At 38.0% G+C, this 12896-nt stretch overlaps 1 protein-coding gene across 1 annotated transcript in view; it reads right to left on the bottom strand.

Annotated features, from left to right (window-relative positions):
• Positions 1–8935, bottom strand: part of col18a1a (collagen type XVIII alpha 1 chain a) — a 43831-nt gene extending 34896 nt beyond the window's left edge. The window contains exons 1-2 of the mRNA XM_077617491.1: positions 8822–8935; positions 8666–8739 (exon numbers count right to left, since the gene is read on the bottom strand). Of these exons, the coding sequence (XP_077473617.1) occupies positions 8666–8739; positions 8822–8832 (85 nt within the window). The 5' untranslated portion in view covers positions 8833–8935. The remainder of the gene's footprint in view (positions 1–8665; positions 8740–8821) is intronic.
• Between the last annotated feature and the right edge of the window lie 3961 nt (positions 8936–12896).

Raw genomic sequence — 12896 nt, 5'->3', positions numbered from 1 at the left:
ATCTCTTTCTATAAATGAAAACAATGGACGCCACAAGGTGAGGTTATTCCAATGACCATATCAGAGGCCCGCCGGGATACAGAAGATGAAGAGAAGCGAGTGTGACAAAGAGGCCTTTCATCCACCAGACAATATCAGGGCTGTCAATTAGTACAGAGAAGATTAGAGTGCAGGGTGCCGCCATTTGTTCAACCCCACCCCCAGCCCCTTCTTTTGGGCACCAAAAAAAAAAAAAAAATCAAATCATACTCTTCCTCTGTTGCAGCTTAAACCAAGCACAGGCATGTTCTAATCCACGTGAGGGGGCTTTGCTGCGGCAACCTGATTTTCCATTGAACTTAGTGAACCAGCTAAAAGAGAAATACGGGGACGTCGGGGGCCGGTATCTTGAAAAAGATACACTAACTGTGACAATAAACAATGCAGCGGCTTACTTAAGTGACATACTTGCACATGGCTATGGAAATATTGGGTCACGGGTCCAAAAGGGAGTGAAAGAGCTCCACCCTAGTGAAGCGCGAAAGGTATTCTTTCCCACAGGTGTTACACAAAGAAGGCTATTCTCAAAAAAAAGGCCAACTTGTGAGCAAACAGGATGAAATCATTCTCCAAGGACTGTAACTTCTTAACAAACGGGATGAGGGGAATGTGAATGATGTAATCCAAAAAGCGGGTTTATGGGTCGGCGTTCTAGATGAGGTCGCGACTCAAGTCAGACTTAAGTCGCCTTGGCTCAAAACTTTTTAAAGCCTTGTCTTGGTATTTAAACTACAAGACTAGTATATGTTTTTGATAACCCACCAGTAGATTAAGGAAGACTGATCCTACTTGGACTCAACAATTATGTTTTGATCAAATCTATAGAGACGCTTGGTCTTAGCTGGTCAGCTAGACAATTTATGCTTCATGTCAGCAGCAAACTAAAATGTGTACAGAATCTGAAAGCAAAGTGTCTGATGCCATGTGTGGATAAAAAAGCAGAACTTGACTTGCTTAGCCTGAGTAGTGACTTGACCTGACTTGCTTGGAATTTAGTGAAAAGTCGACTTGACCCAATGTATTCTTGCAACGGTAACTTGGGATTCATTTGGAACGTACTTAATACTTCAAAATTGTGACAAAATACAACAAAAAATAGTTTTCCTCACAGTCAAGTCCTGGCTTCAACACTCCTTAAGTGGATAAAACTGGTCAATATGGGTGCAAAAATCAAACTCAAAGAGGACTTTTACAGTCCCAAATGAATGTTATGCTCCTGTTCTGTTTTCTGCATTCACATTCCAGGAAACAAATTGCAATAAATCCAGAGAGCAAACTCGTACAAGCCATGAAACCACGGGGGTCCGTCCACCATGACAGTGACAGACTTCCATGCGCATTTCCCATCTCTCTAATGTCCTGCGAAGGAGATAATTCAGTGCGGTCCACCTCTCCTACGGATAAAATACTTTGCCTCCGCAGATAAATGGCCCCCGCAAATCTCCCAGTAGACCTTTAAATATTTAATGTCCTCATGACCTATTCACCCCCCTCCCTCTATCTAAAGCTCTCAATGGATGGCACGGTGCCACCTGGCCCAAAGCGACGACAGAGTGAATAGAGGGCACCCTTTATTGTCTGCAAAAATTACGATTCATACAACAATTACAAGTTATGAGCAACAGAGGCGTGTATTTGAGGGGGAGAAATGAAGACTCAGCACTTTTTCCCCCCAGGGTGCATTACTTATCTTTGGTAGATAAAAAGAAAAAGAAAGAAACCACAAGAGCCTTGGAGATTTCGCAACTTGACAGTTCACATAAAAGACAAAAAGACATTTGTGTTCCAGGAAAATGGTTAAGAAGAATATTATTTTTTTTTGAGTTTCAAATAAATCTACTTTAACATTTAAAAAAAATTTTTTTTTGGTAAACTACGAGTTGTTCTGAGACTAAAGTCGGTGTTTTACAAGATAAAATTGGATTATTTTGAAGTTAAAGGCCATGTTTTGATGAATAAAAAAAGAGAGAAGACCTATTTGGTTGAAAATGGTTAAGAGGAATATTGTTTATGTTGAGTTCCAAGATTATAAATCAACTTAAACATAACAAAATTCCTACTATTGGTAAACTAAGAATTGTTCTGAGACTAAAGTCAGTATTTTACAAGTAAATTTAGTAAGTTTAAAATTGGAATATTTTGAAGATAAAAGGCCATGTTTTGATGAATAAAAAAGAGAAGACCTATTTGGTTGAAAATGGTTAAGAGGAATATTGTTTTTTTTTACTTTTGAGATAATAAATCTACTTTAACATAACAAAATTCCTATTTTTGGTAAACTAAGAGTTGTTCTTAGACTAAAGTCGGCATTTTACAAGATAAAATTTGAATATTTTGAAGTTAAAGGCAATGTTTTGATGAATAAAAAAAGAGAAGACCTATTTGGTTGAAAATGGTTAAGAGGAATATTGTTTTTTTTTACTTTTGAGATTATAAATCTACTTTAACATAACAAAATTCCTATTTTTGGTAAACTAAGAGTTGTTCTTAGACTAAAGTCGGCATTTTACAAGATAAAATTTGAATATTTTGAAGTTAAAGGCAATGTTTTGATGAATAAAAAAAGAGAAGACCTATTTGGTTGAAAATGGTTAAGAGGAATATTGTTTTTTTTTACTTTTGAGATTATAAATCTACTTTAACATAACAAAATTCCTATTTTTGGTAAACTAAGAGTTGTTCTTAGACTAAAGTCGGCATTTTACAAGATAAAATTGGAATATTTTGAAGTTAAAGGCAATGTTTTGATGAATTAAAAAAAAATAAAGACCTATTTTTGCATGACTCATGCAGGGGTGTTGGATTTCAAACATTACAATCGTATCGAAAGGAGGATTTTATGAAATTAGAGGTGCATTTGGTTTATTATGATGATATATAATATTTTATTGCATGAAATTTTACGGACAGATACCCCAGTGGGATTGGGGACCTCCATCAAAAGTGTCCTTTCCATTACCCAAGCAATGCTTCCAACAGCACCAAACCCGAGGAGTAAATTCCAGAAAATCCCCCTTTTGTCCCATGAGCTGTGGACTTGATGGTAATCTGTCCAGCCCATGGGCTTCTCCTCAATTCACACCCCCACAGTGTGAGATTTGCCAAGAAAAGGAAGAAAAAACCCAGCAAAGTGCCTCACAGACATTGCGACTCTTGAGGGACAGCTGAATGACCGGAATCCGCGGACGCTTTGAAAGTTGGCCCGCCACTCGCCAGAGTCAATCGCCAGATAAGACGGAGTGGAGGGCAAAAAAAGGAGGGATACGTAACACCAAGTGAAGTTTAAAATGGACAAAAGCATTCCCAGGGGAGGCCTCGTGAATTCTTCAATGGCCCATTCATTCAATCATTTATTTTTAAAATGCATTGAGTGCATTACTTTGGCTTCCATTGACCAGCGTTGGCATCTGACACTTGAAATATGCTTTAAAGCACAAGTAAATCTCAGTGAAATGTGACAAAGTTTATCCAAATATGGCGAATCGAGACCCATATGGTTCTCAGGAACATGTAAAAGAGTGGAGTTCTGGTATCCTGTTCCGTGTCATGTGTTCAACAGGCAGTCGCTAAAGACGAGAACATTCCCCCAAGCGATAGACCGGGGACAAAGTGCCAAGTCGAGAGATCCAGTTTCCTCCCGCAACAGCTAAAATGTGTTCTTGTGGAGGAAAAATATGCACCTGGTCGTCGGGGTAACCCACAACACTGGTTAAGAACTGACCACGCAGTGAAATAATAGCCCTAAAAACAACAACTTGCATTCAAAATAATCAATACCCGTCAAAACAAATTAAAATGCCACCTATTTGTTCTACCCTCCACACAATATTATATTACATGTAGTATGTATAAGTCAATTATTTCGGCAGGCGAGTGGTTAGCACGTCGGCATCGCAGTTCTGGGGTGGTGGGTTCAATCCCAGGTTGGTCCTTACTATGTGGAGTTTGTATGGTCTCGCTAGCCTTGCGTGGGTTTTCTTCAGGTATTCCGGTTTCCTCCCACGTTCTAAAAAATAACATCCATGCTAGGCTTTTTGAACACTCTAATTTGCCTTTAGCTATGATGGGATGTCTCCTTGGGTACTCGGACGTTTGGTCGCCCGGACGTTTGGTCGCCCGGACGTTTGGTCGCCCGGACGTTTGGTCGCCCGGACGTTTGACAACATGACAGAGAGTTTACTGTTGAAACCAGCTCTCAAAATTATATTCATGAGAGAGAGTTTAATATCTAAATATCCACTGTTGAAACCAGCTCTCAAAATTATATTCATGAGAGAGAGTTTAATATCTAAATATCCACTGTTGAAACCAGCTCTCAAAATTATATTCATGAGAGAGAGTTTAATATCTAAATATCCACTGTTGAAACCAGCTCTCATAATTATATTCACCCGGGCGACCAAACGTCCGGGCGACCAAACGTTTGCGAGCAAAGGTTGTTTTGCTTTTTTGGGGACATTTTTCCGGAGAAACACGCAGAAAAGTCAGATGTCACACTTGTACTAAGCATGACTGTATTTGTGGCTGGGAAAGACAAGAAGATAAGTGGGGGGTTGGACACAAGCAAGAAAGAAGTGCTGAGAGCTGAGAGAACACTCGCTGTGCCATTAGCAGTGAGACGGAGACACTTGGTCGTGTTGAACAAGAGGCCACGCGGACGGACCGTCGCTCCTTGCAACGCAAGTAGCAATTATGGGATGGTAGCTCTGTGTTTTGACGCTGGAAAACTGGCGTTTCGACATCAGGGCCAACATGAGAAACAAGAGGACGAGAGCACCTGAAACGCCACTGGAAGCACGTAAAAATACAAATAACAGCTGTCGCTTATTAAATGAGACATATTGTGCTTTTTTGCTTCACAACTTTTCAAAACACTTCCCAGGTGTCGTAATGACATGTCCCTGACAAAAAACAAAAAACGTTACTTTTTGGAGCAAACAGACGGTGCTTTGAACATGCCGTGTATAAAAATATACAATTTGTTTCATTTTTTGAGCACCTCCTAGCTTCATGCTGATAACTGTATGTTGATATAATGTCACTGTAAATTAATATTTATTGAAAATGGACATTTCAAGGGTCTCATCCCTGCGGAGGCAGTTTTTTAAAATTATATTTTTACTTAAAAAATTACCTTTGAGGTTTTTTTTTTTTCATGTTGAAGAACATAGGAATTATAATTTTCCCTATTTATTCCATTTATCTTGTTTTTTTTCCAAATTTTAAGTCAAGCAGAATTCAATATGGCTAACTTAGAGGAAAATGTAACCTGATGTTCAAAAGAAATGTTTATTTACCATTTATTTTTTGACTAACATTAAATGTAAACACTAAATGTGGGGTGCTTATTATGTAAATTAGGGCAGGATGATTGACTTGGTTGTGTAATTAACTAAACTCAATGGGGGGGAACTAACTAGTGACCAAAATATTTGTACACAAGCAATTAGAAATGTCATTTTTCCATATTCTGTCCCTTTGTGCAGGTTATAATGTGGTATATTTATCAACTTTTCTACATAAATGAGCACCAGGAAAAAGAAAACGAGTGATAAACAACCAAGCTTTCTCTAAATGTTTCCTTCATTTACGTGGACTCCTAACTTAAACAGTCTGTGTGTGTGTTACCAGACAGGGGGGTTGAAACCAAGCCATGGTTTTGGGTGTCCTGAATCGATCCAGAGGTTCAGAAACAAAACCCAGATGGCTCAAATGAAGTAACTCAAGCAGGATGTGTTCACCAGAACACGTACAACTCAAAGCTAAACTAAATCAAACACATAGAAACTCTCAAAGAGTGCTTTGTTGCCTCTGTAAATTCTGTTAACGTGTGGTTGTCGTTTTTTTTGCAAGTCACAGATGCACAGTCTTTAGATAAGCATCTATAGATATCAATCAAAAGGCAATAAATGCAGAAGACTTCTGAACCATCAGGAGTTAATTTACTTCACTCTTAGTGAGTGACACACACAAAAGAAGTCTGGGATTGAACCGCCGGGCGCATGGAAACAGGGACTGTTAATCCCTTGCTTTAAGGTTGTGCAAATGCAGAGAAAAGTGAGCCAATAAGAGAGGTGGAGGCCACTTGACACTTGAAATGACCCCCACCCGCAATTCCAAAGACGGCCACCCCGAGGCTTCCGAGATAGAAGCCATCTTCCCAAAACAGGATAGACTTTTAATCACCTCAATCAAATATACGTGGGACACAGACGTCACCTCGTGAGATGGTCGATCGTGAATAAATGGGTTTACTGAGAAGCAAATCCAGGGATTAGACATCACAAGGTTGACTGAGTCAACAGAATCTATGTACAGCCGGCCCATTTATTTCAGTTGTGGATTGATCCAAAAAACTACTGATCTGAACAGGATCGGCCTAATAAATCTTTACAATCATAACACCATCTACCTGTGTTTAAACATATCAGCAGCCCCATTCCAAAATATGATCATTAATCATGATCGTGCCTGTATTTATTTCTCTGCAACATGCTTTCAAACAATCTGCTTTGGAAACAATCCAACAAAGTAATATATGCTACTTATTGAAAGTATCTCGACATTAATGTTGTGATTATGTTTTTTTGCTGAGAAAAAAGCCTCTGCATTGGGATCTATGATTAAATAAACATTTAACCTGCCATTGCTTCATTTCTTTTATATATCATAAAATAATTCAATAACTTACAGTTTGCTCTTTGTGTTGGGTTTCTTTGGGTAATCCAAGACCTATAATTCTACCTAATAATTGGATGTTTTTCTAGATTCATGCAACGTATATATCATCAGGTTTAATGAAATCCTGCTCTGCATGGCCATTTTTTTTCTGAGCTCTGATTGACAAGTAGGCACAGGTGTGGCTTTATTAGGTCACACTGCAGCTTTTTTTTTGGACAACTTTATTTGTCATTGTGCAACAAAATTACATTCCAGACATACATTTTACTGCACAATATAACACTAAAGTAAATCAATTGCTCCTTAGTAGAGCTCAGAATTCGACAGGCATGATTTTAATCAACAATTCTGATCATTTATTCACATGCATGGACTATAACAATGTTGGTGTAATGTGATTTAGGTTGGAAGAAAGTTTAAGTAACAGTGTAGAAATGTGTTAATTTGCTTTTTAATGAAATAATCAGAATCGGTTAATCCAATTTTTAGTAGTTAATCCTTGTCAGACAAAAAAAAATTATTTAATTATTTCAAAGGTTTGCTTTTCAGCAATGAACTTCACTTGTAATGTGTTTTATATTTAATTATTTTTTAAAGAAATTGAGACAAATACAGGCAGCATTTTACCCATAATTTTCACATTTTCTTTTGAGGAGGCCTAAACTGTGATCTAGAGTCCTCAGTCTTGGACCGTGTTTAATTGTTTCAAATAGCTCTTCTGTGCTCCTGCCGCCCCCCCCAAAAAGGACACCCCAGAAGCCAAGAGTGATTTTTAATGTGGCATCTAATTCAGCCATTAAATGGCCCAGCGGGGTGTCCCCTTACAAGCAAGCTTTAACCCCTACCCCCATCCTCATTTTGCTTCCCTTCAGGCAAAACCACCGCTGGGTGCATGTCAAAGATCACATGACAATAGGGATTCCTGACCCAGCCGGGGACTGGGAATGAATTAGACCCTAATTCAAGCATGTCGCATGCAGTCAACAGCTCTTCAACCCAAAGAATAATGCAACCACGACACACACTCACACTTAACCTTATGCATGCTAGCCCATATTTATTCTTAAAATGGAATACTACGGGTGCATAGACGTTTACAGGTGGTAGTTTAGTAAACATACATCATGGTATTTTAACTGTTAAATAGATTTTTGAGACCCCGTTACGATATTTGAGCTCATTTGTGTTTAAGATGAAAATTTCAAGGAGGCGTTAACACAAATTAAAGCAATTTTGCGACTTTGGGGCATTTTCAGCCATAAAGTCAATTACTTATTAATCAACACCCTCTCGATTTCGTCTGCCTATCAGCTGACAGTGCAACAAAACATCGGTGGGCCACAGATCAATTATTCAATGACATGAGCGGATTCTTTCATTCATTATTTCTTTTGTGTTTCCGCTTTCTTTTACTCCATGCTTAGACAGACTGTGGTTCGAATTAGAACCAACATGCCATTGTCATATGAAGTGGATTTAAAGACTTTGGAGTAAAAGAACAGCTATAAAAATGATGAACTTATGATCAAATAGACATTTTTTAATGCTTCCAAGTGGAATGAAACAAAAAAAATGGCTTTACTCATCATTGTAAGCCTTCATAATGTGATGAAACATTTAAATCTATTTATCCTGAGTCAGTCCATTCATCAGGAACATATTAATAAATGTACATGAATTACTAATGTGTGAACAGTTTCCTGTCAACACAGCGCAAATTCATCATAAAGACTGTATGCACATTTTAAGACGTGTCAATCATTAAGTGAGTAATGTTAAGGATGTCTCAGTTGGGGCTAATTAAACACTAAGTAAGGTCTAAAATTGCTGTTAGTCATGTTATTGACCTTTCTTTGCTTGATAATAATGACAATAGTTTGTCTGTTTTCAATAAGGATGGTAAAACTATGTTTTATATGACATTAGACAGCAATGGTCCTCTTACCTGGCCACTGGGTTGCAGCCCGGCTTGCCAAAACGAGGAGGCAGCACAAAAAGCGCTCCAACCCTGAGGAACACCTGCGAGACGCCAGTCAGAAGAAGAAGAAAAAAAGTTTATAATTTCCATACAGAAAAGTTGTAAGCTTTGATCGTGCTGTACCTCAATATCATCTCTCTTGAGCTGCACCCGAGCCGAGAAGACGCAACATGGACTTTGGACGGTGCACAAATGTCCCCTCTCGCGGATCCTCCAGTGGACGCACCAAGGAACCGCAACAAGTGAGCGGTGTGAGGGGGACGAGGGGGGCCGAGGGGCCCCCGCTCGTGGAGCCCACCGGGGACGTCCGCCAGGTCCTAAAGAGGGAAATATATTTTCTGCGCAAAGACTCCTAGGTGTGTCTTTGAGTTTTTCCACTATTTCTTTGGGATACATTGGAATGCAATTAATTGTACAGATGACTCAAATACAGACACTAATAAAAAAGACTACATCAGGTAGAGACTTAGATAGTATAACAGTACTCAAAGACACATCTTTTATTTATTTATTTTGTTTTTTTTTATTATGCTGTAGTTAATTAACATTTAAAGGGGAAAAGTCACAATGTTGCTATGTTGAGGAAAAATTCTAGTTAGACTAACTAAGTTAGTATATATTAATCATTTCTTTAAAAAAATAATTTAGGTTTTTCCATTAGCTTTTATTTACTTCTCTGGTTGTATTTACATTATCGAAAAGGTATAATAAAAAAAACTAGTCTGAAAAATGTTTCTTATTCTACAGAGATGTCATTTGCTTTTTTTTTTTTCAGGTTTTGACCACTAGGCAGCAGCATACACTTGTGTTTCGATACTACAAATTTGTCTAAAGGTTACAGGAAGTGTTTTTGCTCTTTTTTTTGTAATTTAGTAAGTAAACTATCGCAGTCTTCTTCACATACCTTCCTGCAAAGTGAATGTGAAGGCTGGTGCAGAATTGAAATGGTTTTTAATTCATTACAAAGGTAAGAAATGATGTACTACAATGTGGTTATTTGTAGAAAATTTGAATTACGCAGTATTTGAATGATTTGTACAACTGAGGAGAACCTTTTGGGATATTTTGTGTGTAGTACTGGTCTTTCTGGTACAAAAACCAGCATATCCTGAATTTCCTAAACAGGTAATAATCATCTCTATTGGCATTGAGGGCAATTATAACTTTTATGACACTCATTATCATATACTACTTCAATCATACATGATTTTTTCTTGTCAAGAGAAAAATTTTAATCTGTAACATGCCAGCTATCCACTGTGTCTATGTGGCAAAATTATAATATGAATGACTTAAAGAATTCTGATTCTCTAAATCATATTTGTCATCCTTCTAGAATACCATAAGGAAATGGTAAGAATATGAACTTTGTGGCCTTGTCATTGGGGGGGTGTAAAAAGAGGTGAGGGGTAAAAAAAAAAAAAAAAATAAGAAAGAAAAAACTACACGAGCTGTGTAAACACAGGCTTTACACCGGAAAATCTCAGTCATTGACGTTAGGTTTGCACTGTCATTAACCCACTTGTCCTCACAAGAGACAACATGGCAAAGACATAAGTCTCCGCTAAAAGGCTTATTTGCTTTTCTTTATTCGGCATGGAAGTGAGAGAAAGGTAAGGGAGGCCATGTAAACCTCCAAAGGGGATAGATATTCTTATTCCAATGTGAATCAACAAGTTTCATAACTAACAAATATTTATCATAAATTTCTTTTCTTATCACAATCCATGTGAAAATCGGTGTATTATTCATTATAAAGGGTCATTTTAGTAGTGCTTTTTCTGGTCCCACACCTACGACATTTGGGTCCTAGGTGACGTTGCCGAGGCAGTCCACTCGGTTCCTATGATCCATTGCACACGTTGTTGAAGAACCTGGCAAATTTTAGGTTCTTTCATCCATCTAGGATAGCCTACGATATGTTTTCAGTTGAGGATTGGAGAAAATTCCCATTTGAGATTTCTCAATGCATTGCTGTCCAAATTCAACAGGTTGTGGACTTCAGATGATTTAGGTAGCAAAGTTACCGCCCAAAATTAGAAGTAATAGACCCCAACACCTGTGCGAACCTTGTGAGGAGAATACATGCATGTTTAGAATTTTTAGGTTGACCAGAAGAATTAAAAAAAATGTCACAATTTCAAGAAGTTAAGTTGGTCGCCTTATGTGGCACTCATTTGCCTGTTCATGTCTTCTTGCAGGTCTCCAGGCTCCAGGTCTGAACACGTCTCGAGCTCTCCGATTGGCTGCTTGGCTGACATTCCAGCGTCATTTAAAAGAAAGGGTAAAAAATGTCCGTTGAAGGCAAAGCGGGGTGCCAAATGACCCTAATGCAGAGCAGGTCCCAAAAAAATCGAAAAAATACAGACATCAAAATCTCATGGTTGGTAAAATATCAGTAGATTGATAGGAAAATTCCATCCCATCTTCTGGTCTGTCACAAAGCATTTTAAAACCGACTCTGTGGTTCGGATTACTTCCAACAGCTGAAATCGGGCAGGAGGTTGTGTGGAGCCACCAAACAGCTGAAGGTATTCGGCAGCCAAAGACCGCCACGAACCGCGGCCCAAGCGCTAGTTGATCGGTCGGTTGAGTGGATTAGCTCTCAAAGTATTGGAATTATCAAATAATTTGCCTTAAAACATTGGAGTTGGACATTATGAGTTGTTATTTTCCACGGATGCCCAACACGTTAGAAGATGGCGTCATTTATAGTGCAATTCTACTCTTTCCTCTCGCTTCAAAATATACATGCTCTATGGCACGTGTGTCAAAGTGGCGGCCCGGGGGCCAAATCTGGCCCGCCGCATCATTTTGTGTGGCCCGTGAAAGTAAATCATGAGTGCCGACTTTCTGTTTTAGGATCAAATTAAAATGAAGAGTATAGATGTACATTAAATTTCCTGATTTTTCCCCCTTTTAAATGAATAATTGTCATTTTTTAATCATTTTTTTCTGTGTTTTTAGTTCAAAAATCATTTTCTAAAATCTAAAAATATTTTAAAAAGCTAAAATAAACATTGTTTTAGATCTATAAAAAAAACTTTTTATTCAGGGATTTTAATCCAGTTCTTTTAATCAATTTATAAAAAAACATATATAAATATTATATCTAAAATTGTCCGGCCCACGTGAAATCAAGTTGACGTTAAAGCGGCCCGCGAACCAACCCGAGTCTGACACCCTTGCTCTATGGGGTTTAGGTCCAGAAATGGTTTGAAAAGCCTGAAACTAAATTTGTGGTGAAGGGAAAGCTTTTTGGAGCTTCACATTGCCAGTCAAAATATTGCTTAAGACGTCAGAGCTGGTTTTATGCCGCCATCGTATTGTGTATCCGCGATTTAAAAAAACCTTGTCGAAAATGAAGCCACGCGAGTTCATCCATCATTTTTGGCGTCATCAGTCTATTAAAGTTTGAGCCAAAATCTTTCAGGCTCGTCTCTGTACTGCTCGCCAAATCCTGGTTAGGCTTTCCTCCTCTTCTTGCTAATGAGCGCTTTGCATTTTTTGGGTTGTAGCCTTGGTACCGTTGCTCTGAAGTCATCTGAACAGCTAGATAACTTTAGTCTTGCCCTCCAAGGGTCGTTGTTGTTATTGTTGTGGTCGCTAACAGTTGTTTCAGGTATTTCTTTGAACGTATCCCAATGTTTCTGTCCATGTTTTGCTTGGTCAAGCTGTTTAAAATTCTATATTGTTGTTGATGTTGCTTGTGCAAAGGTTTTTTTTAAATTGAAATTGCATCATTCCTCAGCTCTCGTGGTAGTTAATGTTATAAATTAATTAATAAGGAGTGGATACAATATGACCTCAGTTGTCATTAAAATTGAAAATATGTTTTATTGTTCTTTAAGAAGTAAGGATGTGATTAATAGTAGCTTATTGCATGATATTGTTCCTTTTGTAGGTCAACACTTACTTTTAGACCCCCCAAAATAGATTTACAGTTAGAAAAAGGTAATGCATTGTTTCTTAAACTGAACATATTAATTTACAACTCAATATTTTAGTGTATTCTGTAATTCCAGTTAGAAAAAAAAGGTCAAATTTAAAAAGTGCCCAGTTGAAATCATTTATGAGTTTTTCAATAGAAAAAAAATAGAAGATTTTTCCTCTGTACGCATATTTAATGCAGAGCTTGACATAAGCTAAGCAAGCTAAGGGTAGCAGTCACCTGGACTAAATTTAGCTCCTGCTGGCA

The sequence above is a fragment of the Stigmatopora argus genome, chromosome 13 (genome assembly GCF_051989625.1).
Source record: "Stigmatopora argus isolate UIUO_Sarg chromosome 13, RoL_Sarg_1.0, whole genome shotgun sequence".
NCBI lineage: Eukaryota > Metazoa > Chordata > Actinopteri > Syngnathiformes > Syngnathidae > Stigmatopora > Stigmatopora argus.
Note: the sequence above shows the minus strand (reverse complement) of the source record. Positions and strands in the feature narration are given on the sequence as shown.